Below are 26636 nucleotides of genomic sequence, written 5' to 3'. Positions count from 1 at the left end.
TTCAAGGGCTATTTAAGGATATGTGCACACCTCATGATACACATGCAGGTCAATGTGGGAGAACACTGCAGAGGGAGCAGTGCAGAGGAACAGGTGATCCATGGAAGCTACAAAGGCGAAAGTGGTCAGGAACCGGAAGTCACAGATGAAATGACAAGACAGCAAAGTGTCAGGTATGGGGAAAAGGCAGAAATGAGGTATGGCCAAAGGCACTGCTGGACACAGGGCAGGTTCCTGATTCGATCTGAAAACAGCCATGATGTCATGTCCTCCCCCAGCTGCCACGCCCCAGGCCCAGGAGGCTCTCTGCTGAGACCATCTCACCATGTCTAGTCTGAAAGAACTAGGATTCTCTCTGTACCCTCCACTGTGTAACTACTCAGAAGCTTAATACTTCAAGTCTTATAAAAGATTGTAGCATCAATGAGTGGCTAGCACTGGCTTTGAGCAACTAGGCATTGACAGTATTCAGTAAAGAAAACATTACAAAGAACAACTGAAGGAGAGTTTTCCAAGAACAGCCCATGGTTCATGTAAGTAATGACCATGACCTGGCACAAGCAGTCACAAAGAACTCTTAGCTAGGAGAAGGGGGAAGAACTGGAGACCAGGTGTCGGGAGCCGCATTAGGCATTACTGACAAAATGGAGGCACGGCCCCGACCCCCTCTCATCATCCTGCAGGCATGGTCCCAGGATAAAGGAGTTAGGTCTTGTGATTCTGACTTGTTTTTTCCTTTCTTTGGTTGAGTTGGCTGGAAAGAATGTTAAGGTGCTTATTGTTCTTGAGAGAAGCATGAGAAAGCACAAAGCCTTCTGCAGTTGTGCCCAGAAAATAATCCATAAAGTAAGCATTGACATTTGTTCAAGGATCTTTACAAAGAATGTTCCAGGATGAGCATGTAGGCCTCAGCTTGAGGCCATGGGAAGGATTGTTATCTGAGACCTGTTTGTGGGGGGAATGTTTATGACAAAGGAAGTTTGCTGAGCTTAGAGTTTAGAAATAATTAAGAATAGCTAGAAGCTTTTTTAGGAGATAGTGAGCTTAGGATACTAGGGGCAAGCAGGATTTAGAAAGATAAGAAATAAACTGAGGGATATGGTATGCAACCCAGATATAAGCATGAATTACAATGTAATTCTGGTTGAAGGGCAACAATGATTTATGAAGATAATAAATCTGGGTCAGGGGGAGCTGAAAATGTCAAACCTCTGACCTAATGCTTTTGTCAAAGTATAAAAGAAAACCTGATGCTTGAAATAAACATGCAGTTCCACACCTTGAGTCAGAGGCTGCATCATTCTCCGCTGACACCGCTCATCTCTTCAGGCTGATTCCCTGGCTGCTGGAGCTGGACTCCGGCAGCCGAGGATCTGGATGTAGTCACTCCACCAGGGAGACGGCAAGCAGGATGGGATTTATTAGGTGGCCTGCTAGACTCCTGACTCCCAGACCCATCTCTGCACTTCTGTAGGCAACAGGTGTTAAGGCTGATTGGGGAGTCCATTGCTCAGAGCACTACACACAGCTCAGTGCTGGCATCCACAGCACATCTGACAAGAAAGCGGAGGAAGTCAGGAGAGCCTGTGGTCCAGCTGTGGGAAAGACAATGCTAATTCATGGGAAAACAGGAAAACAGGACATCTCAGAACACGAGGAAGGGTGTGAAGGTCTTACCCAGGGATGCTACAAGTGCAAAGTTTTCCAGCATCACACTGTAGTACAGGAGTCTCTGAGCCTCATCCAGGAGCCCCCACTCCTCCTGGGAGAAGTCAATGGCCACATCCTCAAATTTCATACCCTGTCATAATGGAGATAGTTCATTCCACCATCAGCTTCTCTCCTAGGATTCCAAGTTCACTGTGCCACGTTCCCCCTGCCCTGTCCCCTCCCTACCCCCCTCCCCAATTTATCCTCTGCTCACTTTACTTCTCAAGAATTCAGAGGAGATATCCTTGATGCCATTAGAGTCACTCTCCTTATAGTCTCACTGAAACTGTATTTTCCCACATCAACAGGCAGATGAGCAGAGAGGTGACATCTGACCTCTGGGTCTGGGATGTAGGGCACATGACCTCATCAATAAGGTGAGTGTAACGAACATAGGTTAGGGAGATAGGCTAGTCACAGGGAGGGTGTAATGATCTGACACTGGTCCTTCCTTCACCCTTATATCCCCACAACAGGGTCCTGGGGCCGTTAGTTCACACTACCTCTTCATATGCACATCATTCTTTGTTTTTTGTTTTGTTTTTAATCAGTGTAGGAAATTTTATTATTCAAGATTCCAGGCTCCTGGCCCACCTTGCAAGCAGGATTTTTTTTTTTCCTTTCTTTAAAAAAAAAAAACGTTTTCGTTAACTTATTTAATTGGAGGCTAATTACTTTACAATATTGTAGTGGTTTTTGCCATACATTGACATGAATCAGTCATGAGTGTACATGTGTTCCCCATCCTGAACCCCCTTCCCACCTCCCTCCCCAGCACATAATTCCTTGAACTACACTTTGCTCCCACAGCTGTATGCTGCAACTTCAAAGGTCACACAGCCTTGCCATGATGGGGATAGTTCATTTCATGACCACCTTTCTCCATCGGATTCTAATTTCACTACCTTCCCAGTCCATCACCTGCTTAGCCTGTCCCTTCCCCGCGATGGTGAAGATTTCCAAGCTGAGGTGGCACTGATACCCACTGTCTCATCATGGTCCTACTGATCACTGTGTCAACCCTCAACAATAGGCAGATGGGCAGATAGATGTCACCTAAGCTCTGGATTTGGCACATGGAGCCTCACTCTTTTCAGGCAATTCCCTGTGTGTTCCCCGGATTTTCTCCCAGACATCACCAAAAATGGGCTCTCACCCTTCACTCTTAGGCCAATACCAAGGCCCTGGAGCCACGAGATCAAGTTCGCTGTCCATGTGTACAGCACTCTGCCCACCACAACTCTCTCACAACTGCACTCCCATAGCCGCAGGCCCCTCCTGCTTTATGCCATAATCATCTCCTTGGCATCTCCATTCGTAACTCAGCATATGTGATCTATACAATGCTTGCCAAGTTCAAACATGATCAAGTTCTACCTGAGACAGTAAAGGTCCCCACTGACAAAGGCAGCCTAGAGTCCTACTGTGAAAGCCTCCTTCCTTGACTGCCCCTTGCTTCAACCTCATCTACTGAGAACCACATCAGCTCACAACCACACAAGTGGCCGCCTCCACTTGTGTTGCATTTGATGAACCCTCACCAGTCACAGCTTTCCTCTCACCACCTAACCCTCATTCAAGGCCCAGCACCTGCCCTTTGCACCATCTGTGAGTTTTCCAGATGACTATTTTTGTCTCAGATCTGATCTGGTAGCCAGACTAGAACACCCCAAGTCCCACCAAGGGTTACCACAAAATCCTGGTGAATTGGTAGAGCACCAGCTTCTTTGAAATACTCCTGATGATGCCTCTGCATCCAGCTCACATCCACTGATCCCTCAGAGACCTTGGTTGCATGCCAAACCATTTGCCCTCACAACCCTCTCTGTGACCACCTCCCTCACCTGTGCAGCGACACACACCTCCCATAACCAGGGGTTCAAGCAAGAAATCTAGTCCTCAGACCTTCCCTCTTCTTCCTGGGCTATTATTACCATTATCATCCTGACCAGGATTTCCTATAATCTACAACTCCTCTCTTGTCTACACACTCTCTACTACCTTTTGGATAAGCCTGCATCCCAAACTCCTCCTCAGAGTTCCATATGCCCACAAACTGTCCTCTGAAACATCTCATACCCTTAAGAGGCCAAGAATAAAACTTCTGATATCCCCAATGAAGATAACCATGTCTATGGACTTCCCCATCTCAGTTGGTGGAGGCTTCAGATGCAAAAACCAAACTTTCACTTGACCCATGACTCCTACCTCTCCTCTCAACCTCAAAATCAGAAAATCCAAGTTGCCATACCTAAAACCCCAATCCAGAATCCAGCCACTTCTCCCACGGCCACCACCCTAGTCCAGCAACCAGTAGCCTCACCCAGACTATAGCAGTATTCTTCTTGCCCTTCTGATCACCACCCTGAGGCCAGTAGTGTTCTCAATGCTGCAGCAACACAGAGCGTGTTGTGACCTGGGGCAGATCACCTGTCTCCACTGCTCCAAATCTCTCAATGCTCCCAACACCTTCAGAAAGTATCAGTCGTTCAGTCATGTCCCACTCTTTACAACCCCATGGACTATAGCCCATCAGGCTCCTCTGTCCATGGAATTCTCCCGGCAAGAATACTGGAGTGGGTTGCCATTTCCTACCCAAAGGGATCTTCTCGACCCAGGGATCTTCCCGACCCAGGGTTCCAATCCCCGGTCTTCTGCATTGCAGGCCAGATTTCTTTACTGTCTGAGCCACCACCTCCAGAGGAGACATCCAGTTCTCACAAGGCAGTTCCAGAACTACCTCCTGCTCCGCTGCTCCCAGTCCCATGAGAAAGAAAAGATACCTGCAGATCCCTGAACCGTCTCTACGCCTCTTCCAGGACTTTGTACTTTCTAGTATTTATGCCTAAGCTGGTACTTTCCTTATCTCATTCGACTGGTCGCCAACAATGGAAACCACTCTATATAACTCTAGGCCTGGAATGTGTTCATGGTCCCCAAGCCCAAGGCCCAGAAGAGCAGCAGATCAATACCAGGATGCTAATAGCGTTCAGAGACCATAAGAGTGGGGTAAGGACTAAGGAGAGCCTGAAATAAACTGCAGGAAGAATTATCACTAAGTGATTCCACGGTACAGAAATCTGTGGGAAAAGGGAGGTCATTTGAGAATTGGAGACAACCACGGCCAGCATCCTTAGCTCAGGACGCTTAGTACCCTTGGCGAGCCCAGGACCCAGATGAGCTTGAAGTGTCTGAGCCCCCACACTGTCTGTCAGACACAAGGCTCCAGCCACGACGGCCCCAACATCCCGGACCCTGGAGTCTGGGCTGCAGGCACTTGGGGATTTAGTGTCTGGTGTGGCGAGGGTGGTGGGAGGACGAACGTTTCGTTTACCTGTGGTGGGTCCCTTAGCGTCGCCACCACCGCCATCGGACTCTGTATGGAGCAGAGTCTATAAGGAGCAGAGATCTGGATCTCTGCCTGTTTTGGGTCACCCCAAGGTACGCCGCCTGGTGGCTCAGCTGGTAAAGAATCCGGCCTGCAACGTGGGAACTTAAGAGACAGAATCCAACACCGCAAAAAAGAGTTAACAAAATCTTTCCACTCCTCAAAGCCTGTTCCAGCTGGCCCTCCCTTGGTTGCTCTCTTTCTTGAGACCATTCACTTCAGTTCAGTCACTCAGTCGTGTCCGACTCTTTGCGACCCCATGAATCGCAGCACGCCAGGCCTCCCTGTCCATCACCAACTCCTGGAGTTCACTCAGACTCACGTCCATCGAGTCAGTGATGCCATCCAGCCATCTCATCCTCTGTCGTCCCCTTCTCCTCCTGCCTCCAATCCCTCCCAGCATCAGAGTCTTTTCCAATGAGTCAACTCTTCGCATGAGGTGGCCAAAGTACTGGAGTTTCAGCTTTAGCATCATTCCTTCCAAAGAAATCCCAGGGCTGAGCTCCTTCAGAATGGACTGGTTGGATCTCCTTGCAGTCCAAGGAACTCTCAAGAGTCTTCTCCAACACCACAGTTCAAAAGCATCAAGTCTTTGGCGCTCAGCTTTCTTCACAGTCCAACTCTCACATCCATACATGACCACTGGAAAAACCATAGCCTTGACTAGATGGACCTTTGTTGGCAAAGTAATGTCTCTGCTTTTCAATGTGCTATCTAGGTTGGTCATAACTTTTCTTCCAAGGAGTAAGCGTCTTTTAATTTCATGGCTGCAGTCACCATCTGGAGTGATTTTGGAGCTGCCAAAAATAAAGTCTGACACTGTTTCCACTGTTTCCCCATCTATTTCCCATGAAGTGATGGGATCAGATGTCATGATCTTCGTTTTCTGAATGTTTAGTTTTAAGCCAACTTTTTCATTCTCCACTTTCACTTTCATCAAGAGGCTTTTTAGTTCCTCTTCACTTTCTGCCATAAGGGTGGTGTCATCTGCATATCTGAGGTTATTGATATTTCTCCCAGCAATCTTGATTCCAGCTTGTGCTTCTTCCAGCCCAGTGTTTCTCATGATGTACTCTGCATATAAGTTAAATAAGCAGGGTGACAATATACAGCCTTGACGTACTCCTTTCCCTATTTGGAACCAGTCTGTTGTTCCATGTCCAGTTCTAACTGTTGCTTCCTGACCTGCATACAAATTTCTCAAGAGGCAGGTCAGGTGGTCTGGTATTCCCATCTCTTGAAGAATTTTCCACAGTTTATTGTGATCCACACAGTCAAAGGCTTTGGCATAGTCAATAAAGCAGAAATAGATGTTTTTCTGGAACTCTCTTGCTTTTTTGATGATCCAGCGGATGCTGGCAATTTGGTCTCTGGTTCCTCTGCCTTTTCTAAAACCAGCTTGAACAACTGGAAGTTCAGGGTTCACGTATTGCTGAAGCCTGGCTTGGAGAATTTTGAGCATTACTTTACTATCCTGTGAGATGAGTGCAATTGTCTAGTAGTTTGAGCATTCTTTGGCATTGCCTTTCTTTGGGATTGGAATGAAAACTGACCTTTTCCAGTCCTGTGGCCACTGCTGAGTTTTCCAAATTTGCTGGCATATTGAGTGCAGCACTTTCACAGCATCATCTTTCAGGATTTGAAATAGCTCAACTGGAATTCCATCACCTCCACTAGTTTTGTTCATAGTGATGCTTTCTAAGGCTCACTTGACTTCACATTCCAGGATGTCTGGCTCTAGGTCAATGATCACACCATCGTGATTATCTGGGTCGTGAAGATCTTTTTTTGTACAGTTCTTCTGTGTATTCTTGCCACCTTTTCTTAATATCTTCTGCTTCTTTTAGGTCCATACCATTTCTGTCCTTTATCAAGCCCATCTTTGCATGAAATGTTCCCTTGGTATCTCTAATTTTCTTGAAGAGATCTCTAGTCTTTCCCATTCTGTTGTTTTCCTCTATTTCTTTGCATTGATCGCTGAGGAAGGCTTTCTTATGTCTTCTTGGGACCATTAGTACTTATTATCTTACTCCTCTTATTTGGACCCTGTTTCTTCAATCTCTTTCAAAGGTTTCTCCAAGATCGGATTTGGGCCATCTCTTGAGACCAGGTCAAGACCATTCTTGAGAGCCTCACCTCGACACCAGAAAAAGGGGACCCTGGGCCCTAGTACAAACCTCTGTTTCAGACCCAGAGCTCTGGCCCCGACCCAGCACGAAGTAGCCAGAGAGATACAGCGCCCTTTCCCCCCATCTTTTTATGACTTCAGGGTCTGGAGTGAAGGAGTCCTCGGGCCTAGAAAAGAAGATAACGACCTCAAGGGCCCTTGCTGAACTACCTGACTTCGGGGATGACAAAACTGAATTTTAAGTCCCACTCCGATACTCTGGGCAGATTGCATCAGCCCGGGACTCTCCACCTCCTGGACCCCCCACCCCCTGCCTCTGTTCATCCACAAACTGCCATCTCAGCTAAAGATTACCCAGAATGCCCCACCTGACTAAATCTTCCCATATAGCTTCTGCAAAACCTCCCCTTAAATATGAAGCCTCCCTGATTCCTCACGTGCTCAGCCTGGTCGTTAGACCGACAGTCGCCCCTCCTTGCCTGAATAAAGGTAACCTGTTTTCGTTGAAGTCGTCTTCCTTTCTTCATTGCTTCGCCTTGAATTATACCTTACAGCCTGGGCTGCGGTCACTGGGGGATTTAGTCTGGTGTGGCGAGGGCGGTGACTCCTCGGAGGACGAACGTTTCGTTTACCTGTGGTGGGTCCCTCAGCATCGCCGCAACCGCTGAAGCGGAGCGGAGTCTGTAAGGCGGGGAGATATGGATCTCTGCCTGTTTTGGGTCGCCCTGAGGTATGCCACCTGGTGGCTCAGCTGGTAAAGAATCCAGCCTGCAATGTGGGAGACCTGGGTTCCATCCTTGGGTTGGGAAGATCCCCTGGAGAAGGGAACGGCTATCCACTCCAGTATTCTGGCCTGGAGAATTCCATGGACTATAGAGTCCATGGGGTCGCAGAGTCGGATACGACTGAACGACTTTCACTTTCACGAGGTGTGCCGCCGCCAAGTCTTGGACCGGCCTCTGTGGAAGCCGCCAGCTCCTTCTTTTTTAGGATCCCTGGCTCTGAAACTCTAAGCTGGCAATCTGACCTGCGTGAGTGCGTGCTTAGTCGCTTCAGTCGTGTCCGACTCTCTGCGACCCTATGGGCCATGGCCTGCAGGCTCCTCTGTCCATGGGATTCCCCAGGAAAGAATAATGAAGTGGATTATCATTTCCTTTTCCAAATCTGACCTCAAACAATCCAAAACGACCGCCACAAGGAGGACGCCGGAAGTCCCGCCCCCACGCCAAGCACACGCAGGGAAATACTTCAGTCCTGGGCTTTAATTGGCTCAACTCCGCCACCTTCCGGCACATTGCCCTCTGGTTACTGTAGTTTCCACATCTGTGCAAGCTAGAGTTAGGGAAACCTGACTGGCAGCCACCTGAGAGAGGAAAAGTTCTCCGCATCACGGAGAAATATGGCCATTAGTTTGTAATAACTTTAAAAGAAGTTCACCCTATAAAAATATTGTCATGAGACTTCGCTGGCGGTCCAGTGGTTAAGACTCCATGCTTTCGCTACAGGGGTCATAGGTTTTGTAGAAGCTGTGTGTGCAGAAACTCCCAGACTTCCCCAGCGCCCAGCTGTAAAGAATCCGTCCGCAAATGCGGGGACGCGGATTCGATCCATGGTTCTGGAAGATCCCACATGCAGCGGAGCAACTAAGCTTGGGCACCACAACTTCTGAGCCCGTACTGTAGAACCCACTCACGTAACTAGAGAAAACATAGTCGCAGCAAGGAAAACCTAGCACAGACAAAATAATAAGTAAAATAAATACACACAGAAACTCCCCAAATGTGCTAATCTGGACTCACAGCAGAGTCTCCACCTCAGCCGAATGCACAGGAGGTGACCAGCGGGAGCCCACCTTTGTATTGCTGAACTCTACCTATAACCACTGGGATTGGAGCTGGTGGAGGCCCTGCACTCTTTCTGTTTATAATTTCCGTACCTGTATGGTGCCAAGTGGAGAAGGCAATGGCACCCCACTTCCAGGCAGTACTCTTGCCTGGAAAATCCCATCGACGGAGGAGCCTGGTAGGCTGCAGTCCATGGGGTCGCTCAGAGTCGGACACGACTGAGCGACTCACTTTCACTTTTCACTTTCATGCATTGGAGAAGGAAATGACAGCCCACTCCAGTGTTCTTGCCTGGAGAATCCCAGGGACAGAAGAGCCTAGTGGGCTGTCGTCTGTGGGGTCGCACAGAGTCGGACACGACTGAAGTGACTTAGCAGCATGGTGCCAAGTGGAGTCGGACAGGCAACTGGTTTGTCAAGATGTGTCGACTGCGCATTTAACCTGCAAAACCTAACCGTGTTGCCTAAGTAGAGGAGGGAGAGAAAAAGTCTTTTTTGGAAAAAAAAATTTTTATTTATCTTACTTGCTGACTCCAATAAACTGTACTCAGAGAACAGGTATTAAAATCAGACTAGTCACAATACTAAGCATTTCGGAAGACGTGGACATCCAAGATTTTTTATAATGCTAATGATGTGGTAATGGATAAAAATCTATTTGAAAATGTTTGCCTCCAGGAATCAGAGAAATACTTGTGTTTTTCCTTTACTCTTACACTGCTACCATACTCAACACTATTTTTTTCTTATTGAAGTATAGTTGATTTACTATATTATATTAGTTTCAGGTGTGACTCAATACAGTGGTATTGCAATATTTTTATAGATTATATTTCATTTAAAGTTATCACAAAACAGTGGCTATATTTTCCTATGCTGTACAATATATCCTGGTTGCTTATTTATTTTTCACATAGTAGTTTGATCTATGCATCTTTCCCCCTATCTTTTTCCTCCCTCTTTCCCTCTTCCCACTATAAGCACTAGTTTCCTCTCTATACGTCTTTTTTGTCATATACATTCTCTTAATTCAGCTTTAGACTCCACACATGATTGATAGCAGAGTATCTTTCGCTGATTTATTTCACTAAGCATAACACTCTCTAGGCCCATCCATATTGTTGTAAATGGCAAAAACTCATTCTTTTTATGGCTGAATATTTCATATATATATATGGGCTTCCCAAATGGCTCCGCAGGTAAAGAATGAGCCTGCAGGTCAGGAGACACAGGAGACATGGGTTTGATCCTTGGGTCAGGAAGATCCCCTGGAGTAGGAAATGGCAACCCACTCCAGTATTGTTGCCTGGGAAATCCCATGGACAGAGGAGCCTGGTGGGCTACAGTCCATGGAGTTGCAGAGTCCAACACAAATACACACACACACACACATATGCATACATACCACAGGCTTCCTTGGTGCCTCAGCAGTAAAGAATCCACCTGCAATGCAGAAGATGTGGGTTCAAACCCTGGGTCAGGATGATCCTCTGGAGAAGGAAATGCCAACCCACTCCAGTATTTTTGCCTGGAAAATCCCATGGACAGTGAAGCCTGCTGGGCTATGGTCCATGGGGTTGCAAAACATCTGATAAGACTGAGTGACCAAACAACAACAAATATATCCCATGTCTTCTTTATCCATTCATGTGTTGATGACACTTAGGAGGCTTCCATGTCTTGATTATCATAAACAGTGTTGCTATGAAAACTGGTGTGCCTGTATCTTTTTTTTTTTTTTTTCATTTACTCTTATTTTTGGCTGTGCTGGGTCTTCGTTGCTTCTTGCAGGCTTTCTCTCATTGCAGAGAATGGGGTCTACCTTCTAGCTGAGGTGCCCAGGCTTCTCACTGTGGTGGCTTCTCTTGTTGCAGAGCACAGACTCTAGAGTGCTGGCTCCGTAATTGTGGTGCACCGAGTTAATTGCCCTGTGGCATGTGGGATCTCCCCAGATCAGGAGTTGAACCAGTGTCCTTTGCATTGCAAGGCAGATTCTTAACCACTAAACCACCAGGGAAATCACAGGTGTTTTTTTCGAGTAACCACACTCAACACTTCTGATACCACAAGTGTGATTTGTTTTCTCACACCAACCAGTTCTCTGTGACACCACCTGGGTGTCTTTCTGACACTAACTTTACCTAGTGCAAATCCCTCAGGTCAAGATCTCAGTCCCACAAGACTGGCTCGCACTTCAGAGGCCAGTTGCAGTGGTTCCCCCATTACCCACAAATTCTGTCCGATGTGGTTGCAAATCAGTTTCCTCTGATCACTCTCCTTGAATTTGATTATTTGCTAGAACAGTTCCCAGAAGTCAGGGAAACGCTTACTTAACCAGTTTACTATATTGTAAGTGAAAGTGAAAGTGAAGTTGCTCAGTCGTGTCCAACTCTTTGTGACCCCATGGACTGTAGCCCACCAGGTTCCTCTGACCATGGGATTTCCCAGGCAAGAATACTGGAGTGGGTTGCCATTTCCTTCTCCAGGGAATTTTCCCGACCCAGGGATCGAACCTGGGTCTCCGGCATTGCGGAAGGGAAATGCCAAACGATACAGATGAACTTTCAGATGAAGAGGTACAGAGAGATTGGGAAGGGTCTTTGAGCTCAGGAGCTTCTATCCCTGTAGAGTTGGGACCTGCCACCCTCCTGGCAAGAACACATGGATGTGTTCTTTAGCTGGGAAGAACTCCAAGTCCTGAACTTAAAAGGCAGGATTCATGATTAACTCCAGTCCCTCTCCACTTCCAGAAGGATGGCGGAGTGGAGCTAAATGTTTCAAGTTTCTAATCATGGTTTGCTCTTTCCAGTGATGAGCCCCCATCCTGAAGCCATCCAGGAACCCACCAAGCATCACCTCACTAAGAGATGAAAAGACACTCCTTTCATCCTAGAAATTTCAAAGCATTAATTGCTTCTGTATCGGGAGCCAGAGTCTAAAACCAAAGAGCAGAACAGAAGATGCTCCTTGTGTTTTTATCTCTTAGGAAAATACGAGAGGTTTCAGAGCTCTGTTCTGGGGAACTGGGCAGACTCCAATACACGTATTTTTGCTATGTTTCATAGCCCATCTCCCAGAGGTCTTTCCAAAGAAAAGCCTTCTTTAATACCAAGATTTTCAAGAATATTCACAGTAGCAAAACACCTGGAAACAGCCCAAGCAAGAAGATGGATAGGACTTCCCTGGTGGTGCAGTGGATAAGAACCTGCCTGCCAATGCAGGGAACACAGGTTCTATCTCTGGTCCAAGAAGAGCTCACATGCCAAGGGAAAACTAAACCTGTGCCACAACTACTGAGCCTGTGCTCCGCAGCAAGAGAGGCCAACACGGTGAGAAGCCTTTGCACCACAAGGAAAATGCTCCCGCTTAATGAACCTAGAAAGCCCATGTGCAGAAACCAAAACCCAGCACAACCAAAAAATAGATAATTTAAGAAAATAGTTATTCTTTTAAAAAAAAAAAGTTATTCTAAAACTTGCCTTCAGAGATGGCAATGCTTTTTATTTCTTAAAGGAGGGCTTCTCTACATTTATCTGGAGCATCTCCACATTATCTGCACTCAGGTAGTTCTCCCTTCTGTGGAAGCATCAAGGGAATCAGAGAGGTGTCAGATTTACCCAGCAGAACGCCCCATTACAGAATTCAGGCATTTCTACGTGGCACCTTCCAGTTTCTCAGTGAAACTGAACCCTAATTTCCTACTGGATACCAGTTCACAAATGTATTCCAAGTAACTGGCATGTATGTCTTTGCCTTGGCTGTACACAGAATCCACTTTTTCCAAAGTGAACTTTCAAACTGATTCTGTGAGTAAGCGCGCTCACACCCGCAAGCTCCATCTACTGGAAGAAATAAATGGAACACGTTGGACTTTTCTGGCATTTGTTAATAAAACTGCATCCTGCAACTTTCAGCACCAGTTTTATTTAGGTCCAGTTTACCTATCAAATTTTAAGCCACTGAATTTAAGAAATGACTATATATTTTTTAAATATAAAGGGTTCCTTTCTTTGGTTAGGCTTCTTTTCTGAGTTTCCATCTCTGCTCACCTTTTTTAGGTGCCTGTGGCTGCACTAGAGGTAAAGAGCGTGAGTGGAGGACGGGAGAGCAGGCAGGGAAAGTCTGACAGGACCACTGCGAGCCGGTGTTTTTGTCCTGGGCTTGGAACTCACTGTCTTCTCACATAAGGCACATGTCTAAAGTTTAAAGAATAAACACCAATATAACACATCCATTCATTTGTGAAACATTCATTGGTTATTTGAAATGTTCCAGACACTTTTCTAGGCAACCAAGGTACTTAAGTGAACAAAATGGAGAAATCCCCTGCCCTCTGTAAACCTGCATTTTAGGAGAGTGAAACGATAAATGGAAAATACAATTAGAAAATTCTACTTAACATTTTTTAAATTTCTTTCTTTTTCTTTTTCTATTTTTTTATTTGTACTTTTTTTGGGCTGCATTGTGCAGTATTTGGGATCTTAGTTCCCTGACCAGGGATGGAACCCATGCCCTCTAGTGGAAGCACAGAGTCCAAACCACTGGACTGTCAGGAAAGCCAACACTTTTTTTCTTTTTTCTGTTAATTATTTTTATAAAGTATATTCTAAATAGAGAAATACTATGGAAATACACATATTCACATGCATATTTGTGTCCATTACATTGGGGCTGTAGCCGAGGAAGCTTAATTTAGTGTGGAGCACTTTTGAGGGTAGTTTTCTGGTGAAACCTAAGATGGCGGTGGTAGGTGGAGGACTGGCGGAAACGTCTCTGGCAGAGGGAACACTCATAGGGCTTCTCTCCCGTGTGGGTTCTCTCGTGAGTCCGAAGGTTGGTTTTGTGGGTGAAGGCCATTTCACATGTGCTGCACACAAAGGGCTTCTCTCCTGTATGAATCCTCTGATGCACATGGAGGTCTGATGCCTGGAAGAAGCCTTTGCCACACTCGGCACAAATATATGTTCTCTCATTATTGTGTCTTTTCTGGTGAACTCTGAACCGAGAGGAATACCTGAAGGTCTTGGGACATCTCTCACATCTGTATCCTTCTGGGGCTCTGAGGGATCTTTCCTGGTGTTCCCCACGTGCAGAAGTCCCCTCAGAGCTCTGGAGGGTAGAAACAGGCTCAGGGGTGACCTGGTCTGGTTCCACTTCCATGAGGACATCTTGAGAGGAGGGTCCTTTCAGGGATCCATCCTGGGGCCTGGAGGGGCCTGGGCCTGCTCCTCTTCTGGAGTTTCGTGGATTCTCCAGAGAAACACCTCCTTCTTCCAGCCTCAGATGATTCTCTTCTTGGACAATGATTAGGGAAGGTATCTGATTGCTTGGACTAGTAATACTGTCACTTTTCACAGAAATGTTGCCATCATTTTCTTTACCTTCATTTCCTGTAGGAGGCGAAAAAGTGACTCAGTGAAGTTGCACCCAAGAAAGAGCCCACATGGGCCACCCCTCTGGGACCTGGGCTCTGCCCACTCACTTTGTCCTGTTTCCAGGGACGTATCTTGAGGAGTCCAGGAGAGTGTCCCCGCATTCTCTCTTGTTGGGGTTCCTGCCGGTAACTGTTTTGTCAAGTGAATGATGACTTGTCTTAAAGGCATATTCTCACAAAAGAGGGCTTCCCGTCCCTGCATGTGAACATGGACCTGCGAATGGAGCCTGGTTACTGTCTGTAATAACTCCTCTTTCTCTACTTCCAGGCAACTCCAACAGACTGCTTATTTCTGACACGCCCACGCCCCTCACCCTGTGCTTAGAACCCTACTTACCAAGCCGGGCACCTCCATGCCGTCATCTGTCAGGTCCTCCATGAGTTTCTCCAGGTTTCTGCCACTAGCTTTCCATTTCTCCTGTAAAGTGGACCTGTCACTGCAGTTCCCACTGATCATAAATTGTTCCAGGACCAGATGAGAAATTATTTCATCCTTGCTGTGTTTTTCTGGCTGCAGCCATGAGTGAAATAAATGATAGAGTCTTTGCAGTTCGTGTCTTGCACTTAAATTATTGCTGTCTCGAAGTAAGTTGAGCTGAGTGCTGGGGAACTCAGGGATCCCCTCTTCCTCCTGGATGGCAGATCCTTGGGTGGGTGAATTTTCTGACCCAGGACCCCTCCTGGATGGTTCACCTTCAAAGGAGATTCTGAGGTCTGAAGACATTCTTCACAAGAATTCTCAAAGAGCTGCAACTTGAGGGATTCAGTCCCCACTGATTTGTTTCTCAGGCAATCTCTTTCAACAACCGGTGGATGTTTAAGGACTGCAAAGCTAGAGACAGAAGAAATATGTAGTTAAATACAACACTGTCATAGTTGAAAAGAAACAATCAAAATCCAGGTTCAACTGAGTTCATGGACCAATTCTGCTAGACATTTAGTGAATAAATTAATGGAGAAAATGGCAACATTATTAGTAATCCCAGAAATGTAAAATAAAACTACAACAAGCTACAAAATCACTACCTCCCAGAAGCACTAGAATAAATAGTTAGCTGTGGCATGGATTGGAGGACCTGGAGTGACCTCTCAATCACTGCTGGTGAGAACTCACATTGGAAATGCTTTGATTAGTATGTAATAAATCTGTATTTATGCATTCCCTGTGACTCATCAGTTTTACTTCTCTGCCTGTACTCAACAGAAAAAATATATTCATGTGCATCACAGACATATACAAGAATGTTTATATCAACATAATTCATAATATTTCCATGCTGTAAATAATCTAAGTGTCCAGCATTAAATGGGACAGATTACAGTTAGTTGATGTCAAGGCATATTTGATAGACTGAGAAGAAATGAACTTCTTTATGCAACAACATAGAATAACCACAAAACACAGTGTTAAATGAAATAATTCAGGCACTAAACTATGCATTTTTTTTCTTCTCATTCATGTTCATTGAAAAACATTTAAGTATTATCAATATTATTTAGGATGTTGATTACATTCTTGGAAACACTGGTAGATCCTGGAATAAGTACTTATGGAGGACTCCATCCCAGTTTGCCTGGGACTAAAGAGCGGGTTCCTGGGATACTGAACTTCCAGTTTTAGTGAGCGACAGTCTACCTGTTGATCTCGGAGGGAGTTATACAGGAATGTTTCTCTGCCAAAATCCACCAAACCATATACTTTCACTTTTCTTTCTTTTTTTTTTTTTTTAATGTGCATTACTGTTCAATAAAAACATTCAACTTAACTTAAAATAATAAGGGGGGGGTGGGCTTCCCTGGTGGTACAGTGGATAAGAACCCCCTGTCAATGCAGGGGACACGGGTTCGATCCATGGTCCAGGAAGATTCTACATGCCACGGAGCAATGAAGCCTGGGTACCATGACTACTGAGCCTGTGTGCTGCAACTACTGAAGGCTGTGAGCCTAGAGCCTGTCTTCCGCCACAGAATAACCCACCACAATGAGAAGCCCGTGCACCGCAACTAGAGAAAGTCCACACAGAGCAACAAAGACCCAGTGCAACCAAAAACTAAAAATAAACAAATAAATAAATAGTTTTTAAAAAGATTTAAACAGTGAATGGGGGACCTTCCTTGGTAGTCCAGTGACTAAGGCTCAACACTCTCAATGCAGGGTGTCTGGGTTCCATCCCTGGTCAGGGAACAAGATCCTCCTGCTGGATTCCATCCCTGGTCAGGGAACAAGATCCTCCTGAATACCACAACTAAGACCCAGTGTGGCCAAAAAAGAAAGCAAAACAATTATTTTAAAATAATAGAAGTGAAGTGAAGTCGCTCAGTCATGTTTGACTCTTTGCGACCCCATGGACTGTAGCTTACCAGGCTCCTCTGTCCATGGAATTTTCCAGGCAAAATACTGGAGTGGATTGCCATTTCCTTCTCCAGGGGATCTTCCCAACCCAGGGATCGAACCCAGGTCTCCTGCATTGTAGACAGACGCTTTGTCATCTGAGCCACCAGGTAAGTCCTAAAATAATAAATGGAGTCTTAAATAATAATTGGAATTGACTGAACTGAATGAAGGCAATGATCCAGTATCAATACAAAGATATTCCTTCAGTCATTACAAGAAAACAAACTATTACCAAAAAAAGGACAATAAAGTGAATGAAATAGGCAGGCTGGAATCCATCCACATGATCATCTTGTGCTGGAAACTCCTACAGCAGACACAAGAGTCTGCAGACCCAGCCCGCTACACCCTGTGTCAGCTCGATGATACATTCCTTCAAAAATTTTCCCTTTACTTTCACCTCTCCCTTTTTCCATCAACAATTATCCTTCCTTATGAAAAATATTTGTCCTTGCTTCACCGATATTATCAAAGTAATCATTTTATATTGCTCTGTCTCTAATGCCTGTCCTTTTCCATTGGAGTGTAAGATTCCGAGGTGAAGCTTGCATTGCTCAATACTGATTTGTAACTGTAAAACATATGATCTGGGCAACCATAGTCACAGGCTTCCCTGGTGGCTCAGAGGTGAAGAAACTGCCTGCCAAGCTGGAGACTCAAATTTGATCCCAGGGTCAACAAGATCCTGTGGAGAAGGGCATGGCAACCCACTCCAGTATTCTTGCCTGAGAAATTCCATGGAGAGAGGAGCCTGGCGAGCTATATAGTCCATGGGGTCGCAGAGAGTCAGACATGACTGAATGACTAAACGACAAGAACTATAGGCACACCCCTTGGGATGTCAAACAAAAGATTTAATCCTCTTACTATATTATTGTTCTGATGTTTTCTTTTATTTTTCTATACGATTGACATTTCAAAGACTATTCATTTATTTTTTTGGCTCCGCCATGGGTCTTGGAATTGAACCTATGCCTTCAGCAGTAAAAGTGCAGAGTGTTAACCACTGGACTACCAGGGAAGTCTCTGGATTTGAGGTTTTTTTTTTTTTTTTTTTTTGTAAAGTAAATTCATGCCACAAGATCGGAAAGTGGGGGTGTTTGTTGGGATTAATATGTGGGCTTCCAAATACCTAATTAATTTCTGTTAACTGATATCATGCTTTGTGTCAACCTAACCTAGTGATCTGATCAGATTAGCCACCCTGATCTCATCAATGAATGAGGCAAAGATAATTCTAGGAAAAACCCTATAGGAGAACACTAAACACATCTCTGCCCTCCCCCTAATCAGGGCTTCTGGCTCAGTGATAAAGGATCTGCCTGCCAATGCAGGAGACAGAAGAGATTTGGGTTCTATCCTTGGGTTGGGAAGATCCCCTGGAGAAGAAAATGGTGACCCACTCCAATATTCTTGTTTGGAGAATTCCATGGACAGAGGAACCTGGTAAGCTACAGAAGACTAGGTCTCAAAAGAGCTGGATAGGACTCAGTGTGTCTAAACAACAACGATCCACTTATCACACCTGTTCAGTCAGCCTTTTTAAAATGCTAATCTGCTCAGGTCAGACTCCACTGCTCCACTTAAAATTCCCTCTGTGGCTCCCCTTGCCCTCAGTGAAAAGCACCAAGTCCTTCCTGGTTCCACCAGGCTCTGCTTCTGCTTGTCCTTACCCTCCCTCCCCACCTTAGGTGTATCGGCTGCTTATCTGTATCCACGTTCATGGGTTTCCATTGTTTTTTTTTTTTCTCGGTGTAATAACCCTGGGACTCTGTATGAGTTCTCTCTTTTTTTTTTTTTTTTTGCCATGTGGCATGTGGGATCTTAGTTCCCCAACCAGGGATCAAACCCACACTCCATGCATTGGAAGCTTCGAGTCTTTACTACTGGGTGGCCAGAGAAGTCCCATGTGATCTCCTGTGGACTTCTCCAGGCATACACAGACCACATGGTCACATCTGCAGACATGCACTCAGTTTCACACAAGCAAGGCTGCAGAGCAGCATCATGGCTGAGACTTGGGATTCGAAACTGTCATATTTAGACAATTGTTGGAATACGAAATTGTCGTATTTTCATCACAAGACAAAGAAAGGTAATGATGTATGCTGATGGATGCTAACTAGACTTACTGTGGTGATTATTTCCCAACGCATGCAAATATCATGTCATATGTAGTATGTCTGAAACTAATACAATATATATGGCAATTATATCTCAAGAGAAAACAAAACACAACAACCCTTCCCCCACCCCATATTACCATTGTTTTTAATCTGGAGCCTGGCATTTCCAAGCTGTGTGACCCCCATACATGATGCCATCAGGCCTCCGTCCTTGTCATGGGGGTTCTGATTTCTAAGGACACCCAGCTCAGAATTGCCACAAGAGCCAACATAATTACTACATGTGAAGCACACGGAGTATTCACTGGCACATGGCAAGCACAAAGCAAAAGTCTGCTAAGTAACTGACACACACCCTTTCACTTTCAGCCCTACCCTCACCTCAATTGGCCAGGAACCTCCACTTCATCCGGACCTCCAGGGGGCTTCCCTGAGAGTTCAGCAGTAGAGAATTTGCCTGCCAATACAAGAGCCTTGGGTTTGATCTGAGTCACAAGGATCCTCTGGAGAAGGAAACGGCAACCCACTCCAGTATTCTTGCCTGGAGAACCCCATAGACAGAGGAACCTGGCAGGCTACAGTCATGGGGTCGCAAAGAGTTGGACATGATTTAGTGACTGAAAAAAATTAAAAACCATGCCAGACACAGATTTTCCTAGGAGAAGTTGGCCTCAGTCGGGCCAGATTTTGAACAGCCTGATCCTTGTTCCGACAGGCTATCCCCCACGCCTGGGAGGTATCCATGTCTTTGTATCTAGGGATTTTCTCCCCAGAGTTTTGCGTACAAACACAGGGCAGCGCGCGGGCGCGCACGCGCGCACACACACACACACACACACACACACACACACACACGAAATGGCAAACTCTCCTTTTGTTCAGGAAACTCACCTCCCCCAGAAGACTGAACTCCACGCTGGGAGACCCTGAGCTGAAGGCTGAGGACTCTTCCCTGTGTGACTCCCCTTCTCAACTGAGTTCATCTGATGTGCCCTCCCAAGGCTCCTCCCTTTTATAGGATCAAGGGACAGTAATGCATTTAAAGGCCTGATTGGATGGTGTGCCTGTTGATGGGATCTTCACTGGAAGCTTCATTAGCGGCATCTCTCAGCTTTCCAGTACAGTATTACATACCAGCCCTTGGCCTGGGGCAATAGGCCACAGTCCAACACATATTTCTGCAGTGAAATGCAACAACACTTGCACTGAAGAGGGGATAGAAAGTATAATCTCAGGTGTGTTCTGGTCAGGTTCTGTCATCATTATTGTTTAGTCTCCAAGTCGTGTCTGACTCTTTTGTGACCCCGTGGACTGTACCCCGCCATGCTCTTCTGCTTTGGGATTTCTCAGGCAAGAATACTGGAGTGGGTTGCCATTTCCTTCTCCAGGGCATCTTCCCAACCCAGGAATCGAACCCTGGTCTCGTGCATTGGCACGTGGATTCTTTACCAGTGAGCCACCTGGGAAGTCCCATAGTTTTGTCACAAATGAGTCTTATACAAACTTAACACCTTCTGATTTTCCAAAATTTGTGGATTCCAAGTGAAGCAGGGAATAAGGCTAATATTCCCTCCTTCTGGGAATTCCCTGGGGGTCCAGTAGTTAAGACTTGGCACTTGCACTGGTGAGGGCCACAAGAAGTAAGATACAGCAAGCCGTGAGGCTGCCCCAAAACAAAAACAGGCAAAGAAAAAGTCTCTCCTCCTGTGCTGGCGAGTCAGACGGTGCCCCTAGGATCCCAAAGGAACGGTTCCCAGTCCAGCAAAAGAATCACAGGACTGGAAACAAAGGTCATTTAGTGGGAAGGGAAAAGCAGTGCTTATTTGAGGTAAAGAAAGTTTGATGGACTTGTGGGGAGTGAGGAGAGGGAAGGGGTTTAAATAGGGACTGGTGCCTGGTCTGAAAATCTGGTGGGGGTGTGTTGTGTGCTCACTCCGGGGGAAGGCCGGAGGAAGGGATTTCAGGAAAACCCAGCACTTTTTTCTGACTAGTGGAGTGAGTGACCCCCTGGAAGATGAGAGGAGAGTTAGGGAAGCAGACGGAGAGCTTTCTGAGAGAAGGGATTTTTGGAGTAGTCCTAATATTATCTTCTTTCAACTTATATCCAGAATCCATTACTCCTCCAGCCCCATTATCCCTCCCTCGGATTAATGAGGTCAGCTCCTGACTGACTTCTCCCACCAGTCTTTTTTGTTGTCGGAGAAGGGGTGGGTGGGGGTGCCGTTACGCAGCTTGTGGGATGTTAGTTCCCCAACCAGGGACTGAACCCAGGGTCATAGCAGGGAAAGCTGGAGTCCCAACCTTTGGACCTCCAGGGAATACTGCCACCACCGCTCCCCCCCCACCACCACCACGAGTCTTTCTATTCCTGAAGCAGTCATCAGAGGGACACTTAAAAAAAACATTTTTAAAAATTTTATTTGTTTTTCCACACCACGGGACATGCAGGATCTTAGTTCTCCAAGCAGGGCTCAGTCCCGACCCCCCTGCTCAGAATCTTAACCTCTGGACTGCCTGCCAGGGATTAAGTCCGGAGCTGTTGTTATGTCTGGACATGTCCCTTGCCTGTGGAAGCTCCCAGTGGCTCAGACTGCCTCTTGTAAAGAACTTCTCCACTTCCCTGAGCCTCGCAGTTCTATACAATTCCATAAAAATGAATGATCAGCAATGTGGAATTAACACAAAAACAAAGCCACACAAAATGCAAGCTCGTTTATACGATCAGATTCAATGGACCTAAAATACCTGTCAACTCACCCTTAGCATTTATACGCTGTTTCTGGGCTTGCCTCGCCCCAGGCAGGAGAGTGTGGCAACACCACAGTGTAGAGACCGGTGTGCTGACCGTGGCCCAGAGGCCCTGCTGACCCAGCTCTGGGGTCCTAGGCATCTCAGCTCCTCCTCGTGCTCCTTTGCTTCCTCCGCACCGCCCTCGTTGATGCTGCTGTTCCCAGAACCCCGAGGCTTCACCCGCATTTTATCCCCCTTCCCTCTGTCTCTGGGGGAAGAACCCTGGAGTTCTCTTCGAATCTCTCCAGGTCTTTTTTCAAACATCTGCTTCTCAGTAAGAACTGACCTGGACCCGTTTTCTACAACTCAGCGCGTCCCCACCCCCTCCCTAGTCAGTCTCTATTTACCCTCTCAGCTTTTCCTCCACAGCACTGATCTCCATCAAACACTATATTCTCCTTACTTGTCTTGTTTATTGCCTGTCAGTCCCCATTGATAGAAATTTTTTTTCTGTTTTGTTCGGCTCTGTTATCTCCAGTGATTCACACAGAGCTGGCATTTGGCAGGTCTCATTAATGATATGTCAGTTTGAAATGAATATTCCAGGTGTGAGAGAGTGTGGCCTTGTTGCAGGAAGACGGACCCCTTCCAGGGCCCGAAACTGGGCTGTTGTCTAACACTCGGAAATGAATTGTCCGAGGAGACACGTGTGCTGACAAAGCAAGAGATTTTATTGGGAAAGGCCACCCGGGTGGAGAGCAGTAGGGTAAGGGAACCCAGGAGAGCTGCTCTGCCGCGTGCCTCGCAGTCTCGGGTTTTATGGTGATGGGATTAGTTTCCGGTGGTCTTCGGCCAATCATTCTAGTTCAGAGTCTTTCCTGGTGGCGCACGCATCGCTCAGCCAAGATGGATGCTAGCGAGAGGGATTCTGGGAAGTGGACGGACACACGGTGTCTCCTTTAGACCTTTCCCCAACTCTTCCGGTTGGTGGTGGCTTATTAGTTCCGTGTTCCTTTTCAGGATCTCCTGTCATAAAATAACTCATGGAAATGGTTACTATGGTGCCTGGCCAGTGTGGGCGGTTTCAGTCAGTGTGCTTCCCCTAATAGCCTGACCTAGGTGGCCGCTGCAGGAAAGGCAGAGTCAGACTCATGGACTTGGTTTATGGAATGGGGACCTCAAGACAGTTTCAGGTGCGGAAGAGATGGTCATCTTGGGAGGGCTGCTGATCACACCCCAAAACTTCAGAGAGAAACACAGATGACAGCAACTAGCAGAGTCCTGTTGGGAACTGAGGTCACCTCAGACTTGTCCGGATAAGAGTCCTAAGCTGCAGGGAGGAGGAGTTAGAGCAGAGCAATTTCTGGGGAACTTCCTGCTGGTCCAGTGGTTAAGAATCCACATGCCAGTGCAAGGGACACGGGCTCCATCCCTGACCAGGGAATTAACTTTCCACATGCCCTGGAGCAACTAAGTCCACAGGCTGCAACCACTGAAGGATGGGCGCTCAAGACCTATGTGCCGCAACTGAGACCCGACACAGCCAAGTAGTTTTAAAATGTTCAAAAGGAAAGAAAAGTGGCTTCACGCTCATTTCAGCAGCACATGAGCTCATTTCAGCATGGCCCCTGGGCAAGGATAACATGCACATTTGGGAAGCATTCCATATGTTGTGCCCTTCCCCACTGTCATGAAACCCTTTGCTAATTCACAGATACACACACACACACACACACACAAACACACACACACGGTTTCAGTTACATGGCGTTGGGATACTCCATGACTTCCTGTATTGACTTTGAAGAGAGGTCAGGCTGATGAACTGTCCTGGCTTTTCAGGCCAGGCCCTCTCATCCCACAGACTTTGAGGATGCCAGCTCAGAAGACGCCTCTACCCTGGCCAAGTTAAGGTTAAAACAGATGAATCTGGTGGCCTATTGTGGTGAAAGCTGGACTCCCTTCCCTGCCCTGCCTAGTCATTTCACATACATGTGTCCTCCAAGGCCTGAACTTGGTCTTTCCTCCACACACACACACAGAGCAACTCATACATCCAGGGGGAAATAACTAGACATGGAAGAAGAATGGCAGCCTCACAGAAGTCATAGTAAGTAACATATGCTATACGGAATGAAGAACTGGAAGAAAAGTATAAAGAAATGAAATTAAGAGGAAAAAGTAAGCCAGAAGTTGAGGAGAGAAAAAGCCACAAGACCAAGAATATATGCTTTTTAAAAATAGGAAAAATGTTGGTTATAGACAACATTGATAAAGAAAGGACTGAATAGAATACAAAGGAGGATGCATGGGTGTGTGTGTGTGTCCTGTCGCTCAGTCGTGTACAACCCCTTGGACTGTAGCCTGCCAGGCTCCTCTGTCCATGAGATTGCCCAGGCAAGAATATTGGAGCGGGTTGCCATTTAGTCCTCCAGGGGATCTTCCCTAAACTAGGGATCAAACCGACATCTCCTGTGTCTCCTATGTTGGCTGGTGCGTTCTTAACTGCTGCACCGCCTGGGAAGCCCGCATGGGATGGGGGTATTTAAAGAATGAATCAGTGAGTCCGACAGAGAAGGCGATGGCACCCACTCCAGTGCTCTTGCCTGGAAAATCCCATGAGCGGGGGAGCCTGGTGGGCTGCAGTCCATGGGGTCACTAAGTCAGACACGACTGAGCGACCTCACTTTCACTTTCATGCATTGGAGAAGAAAATGGCAACCCACTCCAGTGTTCTTGCCTGGAGAATCCCAGGGACGGGGGAGCCTGGTGGGCTGCCGTCTATGGGGTCGCATAGAGTCGGACACAACTGAAGCGACTTAGCAGCAGCAGCAGCAGGAGACTGAAATAGAAAGCATAAAAGAACAAAGTTTGTGATCCACCTGGGGGGAGGGATTTTCTCTGCTTTATGCCTCCAAAACAGTGGCTAACACTTATTACTATTAACTAGTTGTGGTACTGAACCCACCCTCTAAGCCCTCTAGACTGCTGCAGCTACTGAAGCCTGCTCACCCTGGAGCCTGTGCTCTGCAAGAGAAACCACTGCAATGAGCTCACGCACTGCAACTGGAGTAGCCCCGCTCTCCACAACTAGAGAAAGGCCGTGCACAGCAACAAAGACACAGCGCAGACGAAAATAGATACGTAAATAAATACTAGCTGTGGGATACATAAAGAAAATGGAAGTAGACGCGCCAAGATCTGGATCCCTCCCCAAGAGAGCGGAAAATACGTGCTGATCAGGCAGGAGACGTGGGACTGTGTGGGTGAGGGCAGGGTTCGGCAGTCTAAGTCAGGTGTGGACATGATCCTGAAGTTGCTGGACTCTGAAGCATTGGGAGGAGGTGGCCGAAGTTCAGGGATGAGGCAGGCTGATAGCCGTGGGAGAGTCAGGGAACAAGATCGAGGCACAGATGACCTGGCCGGGGGTACCATGAGGATGTTATGTGAGGCCGTACAAAGGCTGGTAGGACTGGGGAAAAGGCCAGAAAGCAAGAAAGCAAGAGTCCTGGGAAGTCTCTGGAGGACCAGTGGTTGGGACTCTGAGCTCTCACTGCTGAGGGAATGGGTTCAATTCCTGGTCAGGGAACTCAAATCTCTCTCTCTTTCACACACACACATACATTAAAATCTCTCTCTCTTTCACACACACACACACAAAAGGCAAGACTCCTCATCAGCAAATGGTGCAGCTCATTGAACTTGAGGATGTGGCAGTGTTTTTCGCATCTCCCAATGTGTGAATGCTCAGTTGTGTCTGACTCTTTGCAACCCCATGGACTGCAGCCTGCCAGGCTCCTCTGTCCTTGGGATTTCCCAGGTTGCCATTTCCTCCTCCAAGGGATCTTTCTGACTTAGGGATTGAACCCGCATCTCCTGCATTGGCAGGCGGATTCTTTACCATTGAGCCACCTGCGAAGCCTTCTTCCGTCTCCCAGTGGCCCTTAGTCTGGAGCCATTTAGTCTAGCTCAGAGATTGTTACCAACTCAGCTTGTTGGATTTTCCTAACCAATAGAAATCAATAAAAACCCAGATGAGAAATTCAGGCAAGGCTTTATTGGAACTCGTGCCACAGAACAACAGAGCAAGCGCAAAGAGCAGGCGTCCTTGCTGGCTTCTGGAGGAGGGGCGAGCAGGTCCGTTAAACGCGGCGAGGGCAGGGGCAGATCAGAGGTCTGCCTGCCCCTCTGTGGAGGTACTGTGTGCAGGGATCATGTGTGGTACTTTTTGTAATTTTGCTTTTGCTCCCGGCAGGCAGGCACCTCAAAGGTGGCCGTTGGCTTTGGGCGTTTCATATTTTATTGTTTATAATTTGCCCCAACTGCCCATGCATGGAGTTATTTTTAGTCTCTTAAAGCGTCTTTGTATCTGCCGTTCAAGGAGACGTTTGTCCAGGTACAAGCACTGCAGCAAAGGGTCTCAGGTCCTACATCCCAGCCTGTCTCCAGGTGAGGAGGAAATCTTCAGTTCTATCACCCAGGGTGGCCCCTCAGAACTGGGCAGCTGAGGGCCAGATCCCAGGCCTCCATTTTCGTGTCAGATGTGAGCATCCACTCTCAGTAGGCTTTTAGTCTCCGGCAGTTGTGGATCCACACGACGCACACACCCATACTCACTGTAACGCTTTGAGACTGATGTTTCCCCCTTGTGTCAGTAGTTCATTTCTTCGTATTGATGGGGAGTATCCCACTGGTGAATACAACACTTTCTTAACCATCCATCTGTAGATGGACATTTCTTTTTGCTACCTAGTGTAGGTTTTGAAGAATAAAGTTCCTGGAAATGCGAGAATTGCTGTTTAGTCACTAACTTAGGTTTGCCTCTTTGGGGACCCCGTGGACTGTAGCCTGCCAGGCTCCTCTGCCCATGGGATTCTCCAGG

The 26636-nt window shown here is 46.8% G+C and overlaps 2 protein-coding genes across 2 annotated transcripts in view; one reads left to right on the top strand and one right to left on the bottom strand.

The window, feature by feature from the left end:
• Window positions 1-26636, top strand: part of LOC133229775 (uncharacterized) — a 425664-nt gene that overhangs the window by 92925 nt on the left and 306103 nt on the right. The window lies entirely within an intron of this gene.
• Window positions 13762-15227, bottom strand: ZSCAN4 (zinc finger and SCAN domain containing 4). The gene is made up of 3 exons (XM_061385876.1): window positions 14841-15227; window positions 14552-14717; window positions 13762-14459 (listed from the first exon to the last, which is right to left on the bottom strand). The coding sequence occupies exons 1-3, from the start codon at window positions 15225-15227 to the stop codon at window positions 13762-13764; spliced, it is 1251 nt and encodes a 416-aa protein (XP_061241860.1).

The sequence above is a fragment of the Bos javanicus genome, chromosome 18 (genome assembly GCF_032452875.1).
Source record: "Bos javanicus breed banteng chromosome 18, ARS-OSU_banteng_1.0, whole genome shotgun sequence".
In the NCBI taxonomy this organism is placed as follows: Eukaryota; Metazoa; Chordata; class Mammalia; order Artiodactyla; family Bovidae; genus Bos; species Bos javanicus.
This window is presented reverse-complemented; position numbering and strand designations above follow the sequence as displayed.